The sequence below is a fragment of the Tinamus guttatus genome, unplaced genomic scaffold (assembly GCF_059628265.1).
Source record: "Tinamus guttatus ecotype Peru unplaced genomic scaffold, ASM5962826v1 Tinamus_guttatus_pri_ptg000079l, whole genome shotgun sequence".
In the NCBI taxonomy this organism is placed as follows: Eukaryota; Metazoa; Chordata; class Aves; order Tinamiformes; family Tinamidae; genus Tinamus; species Tinamus guttatus.
Window position 1 is genome coordinate 518,082 of NW_028288613.1, and position 16,460 is coordinate 534,541.

General features: G+C 49.1%; 1 protein-coding gene and 1 long non-coding RNA gene across 2 annotated transcripts in view; both read right to left on the bottom strand.

Moving 5' to 3' along the window:
• Nucleotides 1–1,793: 1,793 nt before the first annotated feature.
• On the bottom strand, nucleotides 1,794–13,650 carry LOC148595643 (uncharacterized). The gene is made up of 2 exons (XR_015913109.1): nucleotides 13,487–13,650; nucleotides 1,794–2,409 (listed from the first exon to the last, which is right to left on the bottom strand). It is a non-coding gene; the product is annotated as an uncharacterized LOC148595643 (long non-coding RNA).
• A 984-nt stretch (nucleotides 13,651–14,634) lies between these two features.
• Nucleotides 14,635–16,460, bottom strand: part of JAKMIP3 (Janus kinase and microtubule interacting protein 3) — a 37,425-nt gene continuing 35,599 nt past the window's right edge. The window contains exons 21-23 of the mRNA XM_088520027.1: nucleotides 16,299–16,364; nucleotides 15,253–15,294; nucleotides 14,635–14,776 (exon numbers count right to left, since the gene is read on the bottom strand). Coding sequence (XP_088376153.1) covers nucleotides 14,654–14,776; nucleotides 15,253–15,294; nucleotides 16,299–16,364 — 231 coding nt within the window. The 3' untranslated portion in view covers nucleotides 14,635–14,653. The remainder of the gene's footprint in view (nucleotides 14,777–15,252; nucleotides 15,295–16,298; nucleotides 16,365–16,460) is intronic.

Sequence of the window (16,460 nt, forward strand, 5' to 3'; positions counted from 1 at the left end):
CCGGCTGTCCCGGCCCCCGGGGACGCGGGGGACCCGCGCGGCGGCCGCGCTGCCCGAGGGGCTGCGCGTGTCCCCCCGTACCTGCTCCCCGGCGCCGGGCAGCGCCGCGGCCACCGCGGGGGCCGGGCTGGGAGGCAGGGGCGAGCTCGGAGCGGGGCTCGGAGCGGGGCTCGCAGCCTGGGTCGGAGCCGGGCTCGCAGTCACGTCTGGGCTCGAGGTCGGGGCGCTGCGGGGGCCGGCGGGGCCGCCGCGCAGCGAGGCCAGGTCCAGGGTTTTGCTGTCGAAGGCGTCGGCCACGCTGCAGAACATCCCACCGCGCTTCTGCCGCGGCCGCGGGCTGCCCGCGCCCAGGCCCGCGAAGCAGGCGGGGAGCGGCTCCTCCCGCCGCGCCGCCATCGGCACCGGGACCAGCACCAGGACCGGCACCACGACCGGGACGGGGACCGTCCCGCGCGGCTCCCGCCTGGCGTCGGGGGCTGCGGCGGCTCCGCAGCGGCCGCTCCGCTCCGCTCCGCTCCGCTCCGCCCCGTCCCGCCCCGCGCCCCCCCGCGGCCCGAGGCGGCGGCGGCTCCGCGCGCTGCCCGCGGGCCGGACCGGACCGGGCCGGGACCGGCCCTGCAGAGCGGGAGCGACCCGCGACGGCACCCGCGTCCCAGGGCAACCGGTCTGTTCTGAAGGTTTAAAACAGTTCTTTTTATTAAAAGTTTACAATTATTTATGTATTTTACAAATGAATAGAAAGTCTTTCCATATATATCATATGAATCACAATACAAAAATATGTGTAAAATTCTGTAACCGATCAGCGTCTGGCGCTGCCCCAGGCCCATCGGTTACTGCTTCGGCACGGAACCAAACGTTACATATTTGGGGTAGGGTAGCAGGAGACTATATCAGAGGGCACAAGGAAGTCACGGCACTGCGGCCTCTGGAAAAAAACATTTTCTCTTGTTTCTATTTTACATAAATTTACAAGAGTTCCTTTTTATAAAGTGTACAATGCTCCAATGCACAGCTGGATTAGGCTGCCTCCTCGAAACGCGCTGTGTGGGGCCCCAGCTCCCTCCGTGGCCGCACTCGGCTCGTGGGCAGCGCAGGGTTTGGGCACCGCGGTGCAGTGTGTGGGCAGCGCAGAGTTTGGGTACCACGTTTGACACCGCAGCGCGATGAAGCACATGGGCAGCCCAGGGTTTGGGCACCGCGGTGCAGTGCGGCGCGTGGGCACTGCATTTGGGCACCGCGGGGTCTCAGGCTGCCTGGACGGGTAAGGCACTGGGGGCGCCCCGCAGGGTTGCACGGGGAACGCGCGCCTGTGCAGGAGCTGCACGTCCAGCTTGGACGTGCTCCAAATCCCTGCACGCTGCCAAACAGCCTGGGCTGGCGCTCGCAAGCGGCCCAAATCCGAGAGGAAACCCCTGTGTTTGAATCAAGTACCAGCTCGGGTAAGTTTTCTGTCTGGGCATTTGTAAGAAAGAAATGTTTTTAAAACATTCTTTGAGACATATTCTCTTTCCTATATACATATGTTTTTTACATATAAATATTAACATATACATAAGCATAATCACTTATTTACATACTTATCTGTCCTGTACAGTTAGATTTTTACTAAAAAAGAAAAAAATACAATGATTAAGAAAGTCTATCAATGGGGAAGCAGAATTGAGGTGGCAGACACAGATGGCTAGAGGAAACAAAAAATGGAATGCACCCAGGCAAGGATGAAAATGTTCACTTGCTAAAGCCCTAAGCAGTGCATCAAATGTCATGCATATTCCCACCATAGCAGCATCTCAGGTCCTAGGTGCCCCTGGAACGTGAGCTCTCTAGATTGAGGCATTTAGTTTAAGGCATTTTGATAGATGCCAGCATAGTCCGACCATCGCGTTTCAATCCAGCCACTTCCTCACAGCAGTTGGGTAATTTCTGGGGTTGAAGACAGGGATGGTACTGCTTGCTCTTGTCCCAAGTAAATAAGGTGTCGTAAGACATTCAGGATTTTGGTAGAACTCAAAAATGGACCTTTAGGGTTGAACAATGTTTTAAGTAGGACGTGCAAAAGTCAAACTTTAGCTCATCTATGTAATCCCAGTATTAGCATTTTTCTCTGGTAGAATCAGGATTAGTTAAATTATTTTTATAATATAGTCATATGCTGATATCAAAATTCATAACCTTTCATTTAAAATGTTTTAGCTTACTACTTCAGTACAAATATAACAATTTTATGAACTATTCATTCATTTTCTTACACCTTGGTAGTTTATCCACCCTTGCCATTTCCAGTGCTCAGTTTACAACACACACCAATGTACAAATATCCAAGGATTTTTTAGAAATTCAGTATTAGGGATTTTCTTCTTAGCTTCATTTATAAAATCAGCACAGATTTGGAAGAGGTGGAGATACCTGCAGGATAAGATGAACATAAGGATTAATTATGAATGCGGTTCTCCCTCCAACATGTGACTTTCAGTCCCGAGCCTTTCTGTTCCCTGGGATGTGGTAGATGGTGTCAGATGGCTCTCAAGGAGACCTACAGATAGAGCGTGTGCAGTTACACACGGGGCTCGCACAAGCGCTCGTGTTTCTCTGACAAGGTAGCACGCTGAACGCACCCCGTCCTCGTGCCGGTCACCACGTAATGCGTTTTCCGCAGGCAGTCGCTGCCCTGGCGCGTCCGGGTGCCAACGCGGCGCTGCCGAGGCGCCCAGCCAGGACACGGGCACCCGCGGGGACAGCCCGGCTGCTGCGCGAGGAGCGCGGCTCCGCTCCCCGAGCAGGGAGGTGCTGCCGCTTGTTCTCCTGGCGGAAAGCAAAGGAGAAAAAGAGCTGAGACAAATCGAGCTGGATTGCTAAATCAACTGTCTGAAGAGAAAAACTGATGAAGATGATGAAGATAATGACGAAGGTGCTGCTTGAATCAGCCATAAACTGCATTAGCAGTTAGTCTGCAAGCTACAGGAGAGTGCAGTTCTCTAGGAATAAAAATAGGGAAAAAGCGTAAGGAGCCAAGGTGGTTCACATGCAGGAAAGATGGAATTAGCAGCAGCTCCCGTTGACCCACATTGAGCGCTGGTTACAGCCGCGGGCGTCTCGGAAGGAAGCGGCGCCAGCAGCCGGCAGCAACAGCAGCGTGAGCTGGAACCCCGCGCTCGTGTTCACCGAGCACCGCCGTAATGCGAAGTGAGCGGCGCCCGGCGCGCCGCTGCCACCGCCGCTAACCTTGGCGGCTGTGCGCGGAGACGCGGGGCAGCGCGCGGGGCAACGCGGCACTGCGCGGGCACCAGCCGAGCGGGCAGGGAGCGCAGACGAGCGGCCCTGGCGCCCAGCCCGGCCGGCATCGCCCTTCCCAAGGCCGGGAGCGCGGCGCCGCCGGCTTCCCCGGCACACAGCCCCCCGCTTCACACAGCCCCCCGGCGCCGCGGCCCCCGCTTGGCAGCCTTGCCACGGACGTGCGGGAAAGAGCCGCGGCGTCTGCCCTCGCCACGGATGGGAAGGAAAGAGCTGCAGCGCCTGCCCTTGCCAGGGGCAGCGAGCAGCGCTGGGGCCTGCGCGACTGCAGCGACTGCTGCCGCTGCTGCCCCTGCTGCTGCTGCTGCCCCTGCTGCCGCTGCTGCTGCCTCTGCTGCCCCTGCTGCTGCTGCTGCCCCTGCTGCTGCTGCTGCCCCTGCTGCCGCTCTTGCTACTGCCCCTACTCCTCCTGCTGCTGCCCCTGCTGCTGCTGCTGCTGCTCCTGCTGCTGCCACTGCTGCCCCTACTGCCTCTATTGCCCCTGCTGCGCTGCAGGAGCCGCGCAAGGGTGGCCGTGGGTGCTGGTTGGCGTCACCCGTGCACAACCCCGGCTTCTCTTCTGTTTTTCCTCATGTCTATCTTGATACCAAATGCTAATATCAAAAGCCTCAAGGTCCTCAACTGTGCGGGAGCTACCAACCGATATCACTCTGACCTGCCCTTCTGCTCCTTTCCCCAGTGTTTCTTTGTGATTAAATTAGTTCGGATGAGAGCCGACCAGCCCAAGCAGCTCTGTCCTTCCTGCGAGGTGCAGCAGGGAAGGGCACAAAGAACGTCCTTTGCTATCTACGAAACCCAATAGCTCACAGGTAGAACAATAAAGCCGTCTCCAACGGGATGCTCCATCATATTCCATGAGAAATGGTCACTTCAGAGAGCTCTTCTTATATAAATCCCAAAAAAATTAAGAGTTGGGGCCCACTCCCATTATGGAAAACAGAGGTTTGTCACGCATACATGTGAAAACAAATTCCTTCCTATCTTCCCAGTTTTGACTGATGCTAAGAAGGAAAATTCCTACTTCCATGCTAAGAGGAATCCACGAGGCACAGCTTCCTATCTGCCCTGCCTTTCCTCTAGCAAGAGGTCCATACACAGCATCGCCCAGAACAAAGAACCAAATGAGGACATTTATGGTATTTATAACCCCTATTCTTATTGCAGGCTGTTATTTTATGTTCTTTTTTGCTAATCCCTGCCTGCCTCAGCCACACGAGTGGTTGAAGACCACGCACGCAGTTTCCCTGCTGAGCAGAAAGCTCCGTTCATCCTCGTGCAGCTCTGGGCACCCGCAGAGCTGCCAAGCCAGCAGGGAATATTTGGCACTGTGACAACGTTCAGCACCGTGTTCAAGTGGCTTCGGTGGCACCAACATCAGCCATCAGCCTCAGGTATCTCAGCAGTCAGCAATTAAGGCCAGTCTTTTTTCTGGCCACTTCATGGAAAAGCAGCATTCCTACCAGGGGCAAAGACTATCTGATCACAGTGAAACATCCCCATTTTGCCCCTGGATTGCTGACTTGCTATTTTCACTTTGGCATTTAAGCATTCCGCAGGTGTGCTTTTTGCAAGGTATCTCCCGACAGGTTTTTCACCTATTTTTCCGCTGAGCCCGCTGCTTTGGCAAAGTCTGTTATTGTTCTTGGAAAACAGACAACCCCCCGCAGGAACACGGGGCGCGAGGCCGCACGGCCGCGCGGCAGCCCCGGGCCCCGCGCGCAGCCCCGCGCTGACCCACTTAGCGCTCCCGCCTTTCACGGTCAGCGACCGCAGCCAGGAGGGCGCCGCCGGATTTTAACCGTTTCCACCCACTCGTCATTACAGCCGCGTACCTAAACAGATGAAAACCGCTCCGTGAGAGCTGTATTATCCAGAAAACGGTGTAAGACAACACGGCTTTGGCTCTCACACACGCACCAGAAGAGACTAGGCTGCATTCATCTATTCTCATCATGTTTTTGTTTTTCATTGCTCACGCAGCAATGAAAGCTACTCATCCTGCCCTTAGAAACCTGACTTCGAGTAAATGCTGGTACAGTTCCCCAGGTACCAGCAGCACGTCAGGAGCGTGAGGCAGAGGTGCCAGGGCTCTGCGTGCGCGGGGTGGCCCCGGCTGCGGGGGGACCCTGGGGAGTCACCCCGGCCCGCACCACGGCCCCTCGTTCCGCCCCGTGACGGCGCCGCTTCCCACGCCGAAACGCAGCTCCCTCCCGCGCGCAGCCTTCCCAGGGCGCTGCTGCAGCGCCCAGCTGCACCCACGGCTTCACAGACCTGCCAGGGTTCACACTGCAGCCCGTGGCGCACGCTCCTGCAGCGCGCCAGCTCAAAACACGCTCTGTTTGCGGGCTTTAGTGCTGCGCTGGGAACGGGAGACACTTGCTTCGGTTCAACAACGTGTACTTTATAGCCTCTTAACTTAGCGACCCTTGCACACATCACTTAATGACCATTCTTATTTATAACCTGAAGGAAATCAGTCACCGGGACGGTTTCTCTTTAGACAAAGCCAGACGAGAGCAGAATTTCCTACCGCCACCCCCACGGCTTTGCCCAATGCAGAGTTGCTTGGGGTGAATTTTATACTTCATGTTTCTAGAAGTGAATCTCACAGAGTAAATCAATAGTTAGGAATGTGATTTGAAGCATATATATATATTTTAAAAATGAGGACCCTAATTGAATGTGACACACCTATTCCTAGATATAAAGTGCATACGACATAGCCTAGCCGCTCCCCGAGGCGTTTTCCAGCACTTCGTGCACTCCCCAGAAATGGATAAAAATAGGAAACAAGAAGTGTCTGAGGGAAACCCATCCTAAAAGCAGCTGCATCTTGGGTGGAAACAGCCTGAATCACAGAGAGGAAAAGCAATTGAAAAAAACTTAAGCTATCCCATGATTCATCCTTCTTCCCTGTTGACATAAATGTTATTTTCTACAAGGAAAATATGTTTCAGCTTACATCAGTTTCTGAAATTGCCTGATAATTGCCTCAACTTCTCCAATTCCAGGAGGATTATAGTAAGAGCACATAAAGGGAGGTTCTTGGTTTTGAAATTTAAAGAATATAAGAATCATCAATATATATTATAATAATATCAGATTAAAATGTCCTGGATAGAGGCATAAGGGAGTTTTCCTTTTTTTTTTTTCTAAGATAATAAATAGATTGCTAATGTGGACAATATAAAAGATTTCTTACTATTCTTGGTGTGCGCTTTTCCACACTTCATATGTCACTGGAAGAGCTGGAGGTCAGATTACAGAAAATACTGCCTCTTTGCAAATTTGCCTATGGGGCGAATGTAACCTGGTAATGTCTCTGAGGACGGGTTTCAACTGAAGTGAACTGAACATGGAAGATGGATGGAGATTATTTGTTTTGGCTGACTGAATATCTTGGTTTCTCTCTAGATAGCAAAGAGACTTCTTGCTGTCTGGAAGCCCCAAAGATGAAATGGGGGTTCCTGAAAATTTATGTTGGATCATGATCAAAGAAATGTGTTTTTCTTTTGCTTCACTATTGCAGATCAGCACAACGCCTTCCCAAATGGTGTTCAGTGCTGCAAGCCTCAGAAATCAAGGCTGTGTGTGAGCATGCCCGTGCACGCGCCCGCTTTCAGTCATTTGCAAATGCAAATGCCTTCCAAACACGAGGTCACTTTACAACAGCTTTTCCAGCTGATTAATTCTTCAAGCCAGTATTGCTATGCCCTTTAGGCCTTATTTTCTTGAAGCCTGGTCCTCGCTATTTGCTGGAACGCGGCAGAGAGCGGCTAAGGGGCAGCAGAGCCCATGCGGCGGCTGCGCAGCGGCTGGCGGCTCCGCGAGCTCTCGGGACGTTCTGCTCCGACGGCTCGGGCTCCCTGCCGGAGCCATTCCGGGCTTTCCTGGCCTACAGACACAAATGCAGTAAACGCGGTGAGCAGAAACTGCTGCCTGCCCTGGAGAAAGGCAACCTCCCACCCCAACACGGGCAGATGGGAACAATCAATGTTTTACCAATAAAGCCACTAACTGCCTCAAATCAGCAGCTGCCAGAATGCTTAGCAGATGCAAAGGCCCTTTTAAATGTTAATTAAGGTGTTTAACCTGGTATTTTATAATGTTTAACCGACCCCAAATTGAGTCTTTCCAAGAGGAGGGTGTGGAAAAGATCATCATATTCTGAAAGGGACACAAGCACCATGAAAAAAATTGCCATTCCTGTACACAAGCCTACAGTATTTCTAAATTCAGAGAAAGCTTTTCTCAAGTCATCACAATGCAAGAACACTTGCAGGGATTATACACCGTATATCAAATAGAGCACACCAGGGTTACTGCCGCCTTCGTCACAGAGTAAGGGACAGAAGGATTGTCCCAGCCCTGCCCTGGCTGAGGCTGCCCAAGGGCACAAGGAAAGGAGGCTCCGGGAAGGCCCAGGTATCAGCTCAGGAGGAGCCACCAGCCACCCTGGTCCCTCCCGCAGGGACCGCGGGTCCCGCAGCGCCCGCAGGGAAGCCGAGGATGCAGCCGAGGATGCGGCCGCAGTTCCTCGCTTGTCCCGGCAGCTGGCACAGCTTTCCAACGGCACCATTTCCACGGAGCATTCTGCTACGGGTTAAGGTGGACCCCAGGGAGCGCAGCAAGTGGGAAATCAGGCTTCCCCATGCCCAGCCTCATCACCGAGTTTGAGACCTTGTTTAGGTTAGGAAAAGGTCAGCAATTCCTTGGGCTGAGCGGCGAGCACAACCCGCTCGCGTGGCCCTCGCTGCCGCTATCGGAGCTCCCAGGGCTCCTCCCGGCGCTGCACAGAGACACCCGCGTGTCCTGTATCCCCCCGGGCACGTCCACGGAGACACCCGTGTGTCCTGTATCCCCCGGGGCACGTCCACGCCGCCCCTCCACGTCCATCTGCATGGGAGCCTGCCCCGCACACTCTGCCCGGGGTTATTTGCTTGTGTTTGGGACTCTGGAATTTGATTTTTTTCAGCCAACATAAAACCAGCGGTGAGGAGAGCGCCGTGGCGAGCCTGTCCGCGTGTCTCCCTGACCTACCCGGCTGCAGGCTGCCTTCAGAGGAGAGCCAGCGCGAGACGCTGGCACGGAGCCACCGGGGTTAATTCCCGGCATTTCATCACTTGGGGAACAAGCGCTCAGGAAAGAAATGTTAATAGCGGCTGCTTAGCATTTTAACTGCCTTCCTTTTGCAACCATGAGACCTTGATTTAGAATCATATAAGGCTGCTTAATGATTTAGTTTTATATAGGTCCTGTGTGAGGGGCTGTTTGCTCCGAGCAGCCGCGCAGACGACTGCAATAAAACCCACGCTCGGGTCGCAGGGAGGCTCCCAGCGCCGATCCACACCGCCGCGCAGAGAACCGGAGCGCAGAGCAGCTCCACGGCGCAGCCCGCGGCCGCCCTCGTCTGCGGGCACGCGAAATTCACACCGACGTTGTCATCTCCATGCACTTCAGTTCACATCAACGGCTGAAACGTTAAAGCAGAAATTCTATGCAATGAGACATCCCACGGTTTGCTAGACATTGCTGATGATTAATCTGCAGGAAATCTCTGCACACCACCGAGCCACTGTCTACTCTTTACTGGGACCAAGACAGCTACAGAGAAATCAAGTCGTAATAAAAATGAACAGGCTTTGAATCACTCACTTTAGCTTCCCATTAATCCCATTTCGTGAAGTGAAGACTGCCCGAAGGCTTGAATCTCCCATAAGCAGTTCACACTGAACAAAGATTTTGGGGCTGTTTCGGATGCATGGTACAACAAAGACTTGTCAATTAATATTCTAATAAAGTAGGTCATTACCCTCTTCGCACCCCTACAACACAGGCCAGTTACAATCCCTTTAAAACGCACAGAAACGTAGATGCAGGATGCACCCTGCAGAACAGCCAAGCAAGCACTGAGCACGAGTAGCGCATAGTATCCCCTAAAGATCCTCTCTGCTTCTGACCTTACAAAAAAACATTTCTCACAATTAAAGCAAATGCATTAAAAAGAGCACTAAAGTGATCTAAGGAAAAATAAGCTACAAAAGGTAGAGGCTCATATGGAGACATTCAGCATGGGTGTGATGGAGGTAAAGACAGTCCTGTATGCTATTCACTTTTAAATAAAAGGGTAAAACTGTAAAGATGTGAATCTGCTATTTCTAACTCCTACAGGGTGCCTACAACACATGGTTTGTCTGTAAATTCTGTCTTAAAAATGTTAATGCTGCTGTATCACCCTACAAAATATTTGTACAGATGTAACAAACATCAGGGCTAAGAAATCTGAAAAATATATGTGTTTTGTAAGATTATGGGCCAAAATGAGGCTAAAGTTGATTTATTATTAATCAAAAATTACTGGATCGGGGAGAGAAAGCCATTTACCTACAGTTGTGAAATATGTAATGTTCAAAAAAAGTGATGATTTAGACATTCCTTCTATCACTGAAAAAATCTTAATAATCTTATTGTAACGTTAGTATGTTCAGTATTTTAATTCATATTGAAACAAGCCACGTGTTAGTCTCATCAGTGATCTCTGTTACCAGCTGGAAGCCCTTGCAGTCGCGAGCCGACGGGTCTCCCCGTGCAGACGTGTCCTTCCTCTGGAGCGAACCAGCTCTTTACCGGGTGGGCACCACCTCCCTGTGGCCTTCCCAGGTTTTCTGCATCAGTCGTCCATATAATTTAACATAGGGCAGCACCTCTAATCCATTTATCAGGAGGAGTTTATCTGGAAAAGATGCTGAGGGATAGCAATGGGCAGCAACTTCTCTTTCTCAAGCGCTGCATACGTGGACTTCTGCAAGGACCAGTCCTGAATCTCCTCATTTATGTGTGCACACACCTGCACATCACAGATATTAGGCGAAAAACAAATCCTAAAGCCTGTTCTGAGCTTGTGACCAATTTCTTGGTCAAATAACTATCGCTAACAAGCACAAGGGAGTTAGTGGCCACCCTTTGTGCAAGCCTGTGTAAGCACAATTTCTGCTAGAAATCCATCCTCTGAGACCATGGACAAGTGCGATCCCTGGGAATGCTCCTCCTACGCAGAACTGGTCGCAGAAAATGATGTTACATTTGAACTCTTCTTGCTTATTTAATTACTTATTAATTAGTGTAATTGTCAGCTAAAGGTTATTTCAGTAGATTCTATTTTTATGACTGAATTTAGAAAAGGTAAAGTAGATTTTTTATGACAGAACAGTAATGTAACATTCCTAAGTAGGTTTCTTTTAAGGTGCTATTTATTTTTACAATCCTTATTTATATTGAATAAACAAATATTTAAGGGAGTTTTAAAAAATGATATTCAATTTATGATTAAGCCTCCGAAGATCATTGGAAAAACTTACAATTTTGGGGATTCTCATGCCCTTCTGCAGATCTAAAAGCTAATGTTGAGAAAAACGTTTTTATTTTAGTGACAAATTTACTCATTTATTTGAAAACAGTCTGGCATTACCTGTCCTTGAAAGCCTCCCGTTTCTGGTATCACTGGGGCACGGGCCACGGGCCGGTTCGGGTGGCTGAGCCCGGTCCCTGCGGCAGGAGGCCCCGCTCGGCGGCTCCCCCGCTCCGCGCCGGCTCCGTGGGCAAACGGGAGCGCTCGGCTCGCACGGAAGCTCTGATCCGGTGCGTAATGGAAGGGAAACGCTGCATTTCGTATATGCCGCGCCACTGCTCCTGGCATTGCGGAACAAAATAGTGACAGGAAATCTAGGATTTAAAACGTCCACTGAGTCCTTAGTGCATTTGCTCCTGCTCCTGCCGTGCGGGGCAGGGAGCAGGGCCAGCAGCATAGCCCTTCCCGCAAAGAGCACAGTTAAACCCGCGTCTGAGGCGACGGGCGAGTGAAGGAAATGCAAAGTGCAGGGAAACGAAGGCTCCGTGCACGGGTATCCGCCACGCAGCGCGTGCACCGAGCCACGGCTTGGGCAGAACAGCGGGCGCTGCACCTTCCTCTCTGCGTGTGTGCACGGCACAGACACTTACAGCAGGACCTCATCGGAGCTCGCTGAGGGATTAGGCCGTCACAAACTAAGAGAAGCCAGAACTGAAGGCAGAAACCAGCTATCCCCCCAGCAAGGCTCCCAAATGGCTCTTTCCAGGTCCAGCATTTGGAATGGGGTGTGTGCAGCCGAGCCACATCCTGCCTGTGCAAACAGGGCTGCGGGCAGCTCCACGCTCCTTCTGCTGGGACGTCCCCTCGCTGCTCGTAGGGTGTCCCTGGGCAGGCCCGGAGCACAGCCACACGTATGAGCTCCAAACTGATCCAAGGGAAGCAACGTTCATCTTAAAAAACACCGAGCCAAAATCTAGCTTTCTGCTGAAAATTCATTTCAACAGACATTCCCAGGCACCTCTAATCATAACGTAACGTGTTTTTGTTCGTAACTGTTGCAAATCCAACAGGCTATTGGAAACGAGGCACACATTTATAACCAGGACTATTGCACATGCATGGACCTCGAGCTAGGCGGGTCAACCATGTGTGTGAGTGCAGCCTGGCTCAGCCTCTCCTGGTGGTTTTGCTTTGCCAACTTTGTAAATCTGCTCTTTCTAAGAAAAGCTCCCCATGGTCACACATGGATCTCAGTCAAATCCCGATTTAAAATATAGCAGGGCGCTGCTGGCAGAACACAGGATTCGAGCTGGTGGAGGACCCTGTTTGGAGATGGACATAGTCAAGCTCCTCAACCACAGCGAGCATGGCCGCAAACAGCACTAAGCCCAGACTACTGCCAGCAAGCACCATCTGGACAAATAATTTTCAATGCTTCTTGCATGTATCTCTGCATGTGGACATCCTGTGGTGGTTTAATCCCAAAGCAGTGATCCGGGGATCTTACTCAGAGCAGCAAGTCAACAACCTGAGTTCAAACGCGTTAAGCTCTGGCAGATGTTAGAATTAAGATTTGAATAGACATTCAATTTAGAAAAAGCAGTGGAAAGAAAAAAAATACGTGAAAACTGCTGGGATGAAGTACAAAAAGAAGACTTTCAGCTCCTTGCAAGCTCCTTTGGCTCCTTTCAAGCTGAAAATAAGTCCTTAAAGTTGCTATGAGAAGTTGTACCAGTTGTACCGCTGACAAGTGATGGGGAGTCCCAGCCAGAACTGGCTCCAAGCAGGACTGTGATTGCTTGGATTCCTGGTACCGATCTGACTGCAGGCTGGGAATTCTATTTCAGATCATTGTTTCTTGAAGATTTTAATATTTTTCCTCTTTTACGGAGGGAGAAAGGAGTCGAGGAAGCACGGTCTCTCTGGGCATGACAAACTGCCCTCTACTATTCCATGGTTTTCTACTCAGCTATTTACACAGGTTTTGGTCCCCCAGTCAACATCATTTTTTCTTAAATTTATATAAAAAGTATATATATAAATAGCACAGAACAGAACTTCTTTCTTTTGCTGCTTAAACAAGATGTAAGTTTCAAGTTGTTTCTTACGTCAATCTATTGGGTTCAAAGGCAGACAGTACCAGAGCAGCAAATGATTAGAAGTGGTGGGAGGGAGAAGATGTCATTCTACGTTCCATATTTTTTAATTCAGATTTCTCCAACAGCCTGAGCCCACCCAAACAAGAAATGAAACTGCCCTCTGGAAAGTGCCCAGGCTGGTTCCTGTGGGGCTGCCCATGGAACTACCCCGCGGTTCCCACTGCAGGTGCAAAAGCAGCGGAGCAGGGACAGCCGCTCCCTCGCCACCCTGCTCACCAGGCCAGCAACTCCACCCCAGCGAAACAGGAGAAAAGGTACGTGCATGTACTAACTAAAGAAATATTATTCAGGAATGTCTTCTAATTCGCAAGCAAAACAATTACTTTCTTCTATTGTATTTGAGATAAATGTCTTTAGAAGTACTATGACTGCTTGCTGTTCATACAAATTTGACATGTATTTCATTATCCAACTAATAATATTTGTGAATGACCATAGATCTAAAAAATAAAATTAGCACTTGTTAATATCATATAGAAATACAATACCTAAATGACAGATTAAAGTAAAATGCAGATAAACAACTTTTACATAAACAAGTTGGTCAGATAAAAATTCACTCACATTATTATATTAAATATTTTGACCTGAGCAAGACTGACTCCTAATGATGTAATGAAGAAACAGTGATATAATATATATAATTATAAAATAAATCAGCTTTCTGTTAATCAATCCACCTTACCTTTCAGTAATTCTTTGGTTTCACTTTCTGTCTTGTACTTCCAAGGAACAGAGTTTCCTCATTGCCAATTGGTCCTTCTGGATGTTTTAGGACCACCCTAAGCATGCAAAATTCCAGATGCGATGTTGTCCTTATTAATCTCTGCTAAATCCAGATGTGTGCGCTTGCCTCTTGGTGAATCACCGTTCCATGTCATTTATTTCCAATTCTTTCCTCCTTCATCTGTTAGAGAGGATTCATTTTTCTCTCCTGACTCCTGAGCACAGCCTTTGGGGCACTGTCCTCTGCAGAGTTGGTGCTTCCTTTGCTTAAGGCAGTAACATCTTTTCTTTTCCCCACTTTCCAGGCCCTTTGCATCAGGGATAACACATGCTTTTAGCTTCATTTTTCTCTCAGCTGAACTTTTCCGTGGGGCAATGGTAAGTCTTTGCCATCATTCAGGAACAGGAAATTATAAATTATTGTGCTATCTTTCTCAAAGTGCTGTAGGGCACGGTCTACTGAAACCTCCAAAAAAAATACCACCATGTTTCCCAAAGCGTTCAAACATGGCTTTGCTTTTTTTCCCCCAGACTGGGTGTGTGGGATATTCCACAAACCATGGGCCATGGCCTCAGTTTTTCAGATCAAACACATTCTTCTGAAACTATCCACAACACAATTTGTTCTCTTCCTTATTTGAACTGGTTGCAAAATACTTTGGTTCCAAAGACCGAAACACTTTGTTTTCACTCACATTTAAGTTTTTGTGAGTTACTACTCCGGAGCTCTTTTTAAAATCTTTCAAGATAGATTCTTAAATAGCTATGAATAACAAATATCAATGAGTGACATAGAAAACAGGACATGTTCACTTCCACACAGAAGCAATTTACTGCCTGCTTAGCAGGGAATCAAAACATATTCAGTTTATCTGAATTAGTATTCTGCTTTCTATGTAAAGCTGAAAGTGATTTCAAGCAGCAGAGAAAAGGCTTCCTTGGAAGAAGCCCCTAACTGTTAAGAAAAGAGAGGGAAGGGGTTTTTGGCTTTCTTCTTCATCAGGTTAGCTGAAAACGCACAGTCAGGGATTGCTGTGGCGCAGATTCCACGTGCACAGACATTTCCAGACGTCCTAATTCCTCTTCAGTCTCACAGGGCTGCAAAGATCTAACAGCTCTGCCATCTTCAGTGGCAAAATACAAGATATACTGGGGCTTTTTGAAACTGTAATGTCTCTTTTTCTAGCTTGGTAACCAATGCTGTCTTCCTGTTAATAACAGTACGAGCATTTCTAGCTTCCTCAGAAGGCTGAAACAAGGAAATACATAAAAACATGGATCAAAGAGAAGTACACACAGTTAAAAATAACATATTTCTGTAAGGGCTATTTATATTTATATTTATTTGAATTACACAATTCATATGAAAGCATTATATTCATGTACAACAGGAATTCTTCCTCTCGGTGCCTCCCACCAGCCAGTAGCAATGCCCTAACCTGCCCTCTCCAACTGCTGCCATGTTTTCATCTTCTAGTTACTCAACCTGCCACCGGAACAAACAGAAAACAACAAGATTCCCCCCAGCATCAAGGGCAAGAAGCTCATAGTTATAAATGACATGTGGTGGAGCTGCTAGTATCCAAACCCAAGGCCTTCCAAAAGGCTCATGGATTTCCATTTTGGGGAGATCTGGGATGCCAGGCGACACCACAGACACCAGGGCGGCAGCAGGGATGCTCTGCTTGCCGTGGAGCAGACACCAGAGAGCTCCCCAGTGCTTACCTTTCGCATGGAGCCTGCTGAACTATGACCAGAGAATGAAAGCTAAAGAGAAAAATAAAAATAAAAATAAAAACTGAAAAGGGAAGGGAGGAGAGGAAAAATGGAAGAAAAGAAAGAGAGTAAGATTTTTACAGTGTTTAGTGAGATATAGGCCATGGTTACAGACAGAGCACAACAAAACTTTAAGCTGAGAAGAAGCACAGAGGACAAGTAAATTCCACAGGGTCCTACACTGTGTCCCATTCCCCAGTCACACACCCAGCATCTGTCCCTGTGGGCAGGACCACATCTCCTGAACCATCACACCCAGCCCAAGGGCGCCTGCGTAGCTCAGGAAAAACTGGGAGGAAAAGAAACGAGCTAAGTGCTTTCAATACCTCAAAAAAGTGCTGCTGACACTTGAGTTTAGTCTGGGGAGACAGTTCAGCTCAAACCCTCTTGAGACAGGAGAGAGGAAAACTGACTGGAAATCCTTCCCCATAAGGTGCACGTGATCACATCGCTGTGTCTGCTTCCCAAAGGGCCTGCACACCCCCAAGCCCTCGTCTGCTTCCCTAAACTGCTCATCAAGGCCTGTGCTCAGGGTCTTAGCGAGGGATGGCAGAAGGACAGACTGGCCTAAGCTTTCCACCACTCCCATAAACTCCCATTTCCCATTAACTGGGAATGAAGATCTGGAAAGGCCACTCTGTGTGTGTATTTTTTGCTTGTCTCTCTGCTGCCCGTTTTCACCAAGGAGTGTTGAAATCTCTGTGGGAGGAAGCAACAGTTCCCATGCTGCCTAGAAGGGCAGAGATGGGAGCATCAACACTGCATGGAGTTCAGATGACAGCTCTGGACATTTCAGCTGCGTAGCTGAAGAAAACTAATTCAATCTGTACAACAACAACTGGAATGCACAAAAACGTCACCATAAGCAATGTTAGCATGAGCAGAAATTATAGAAAAAAAAGTATTCACAACATTATATTTTGAAAGATTGTTTTCTTAGCAAGGATGAAATGAATATATGGTCATACACAATTGCTTCAGTTGCATCACCTTACCTTTTCCTCTAATTCTTTTATTTGTCTTTTTTGCCCTTCAATTCTTTCTTCTAGCTCTTTAATTCTCTGTCAGATTTAAAATAAAGATTTTTTTTTACTAACTAAGCACAGAGGCACCATAGAAGTACCAAAAGGTGCAATTTCTATCTCTGAAAATAATGC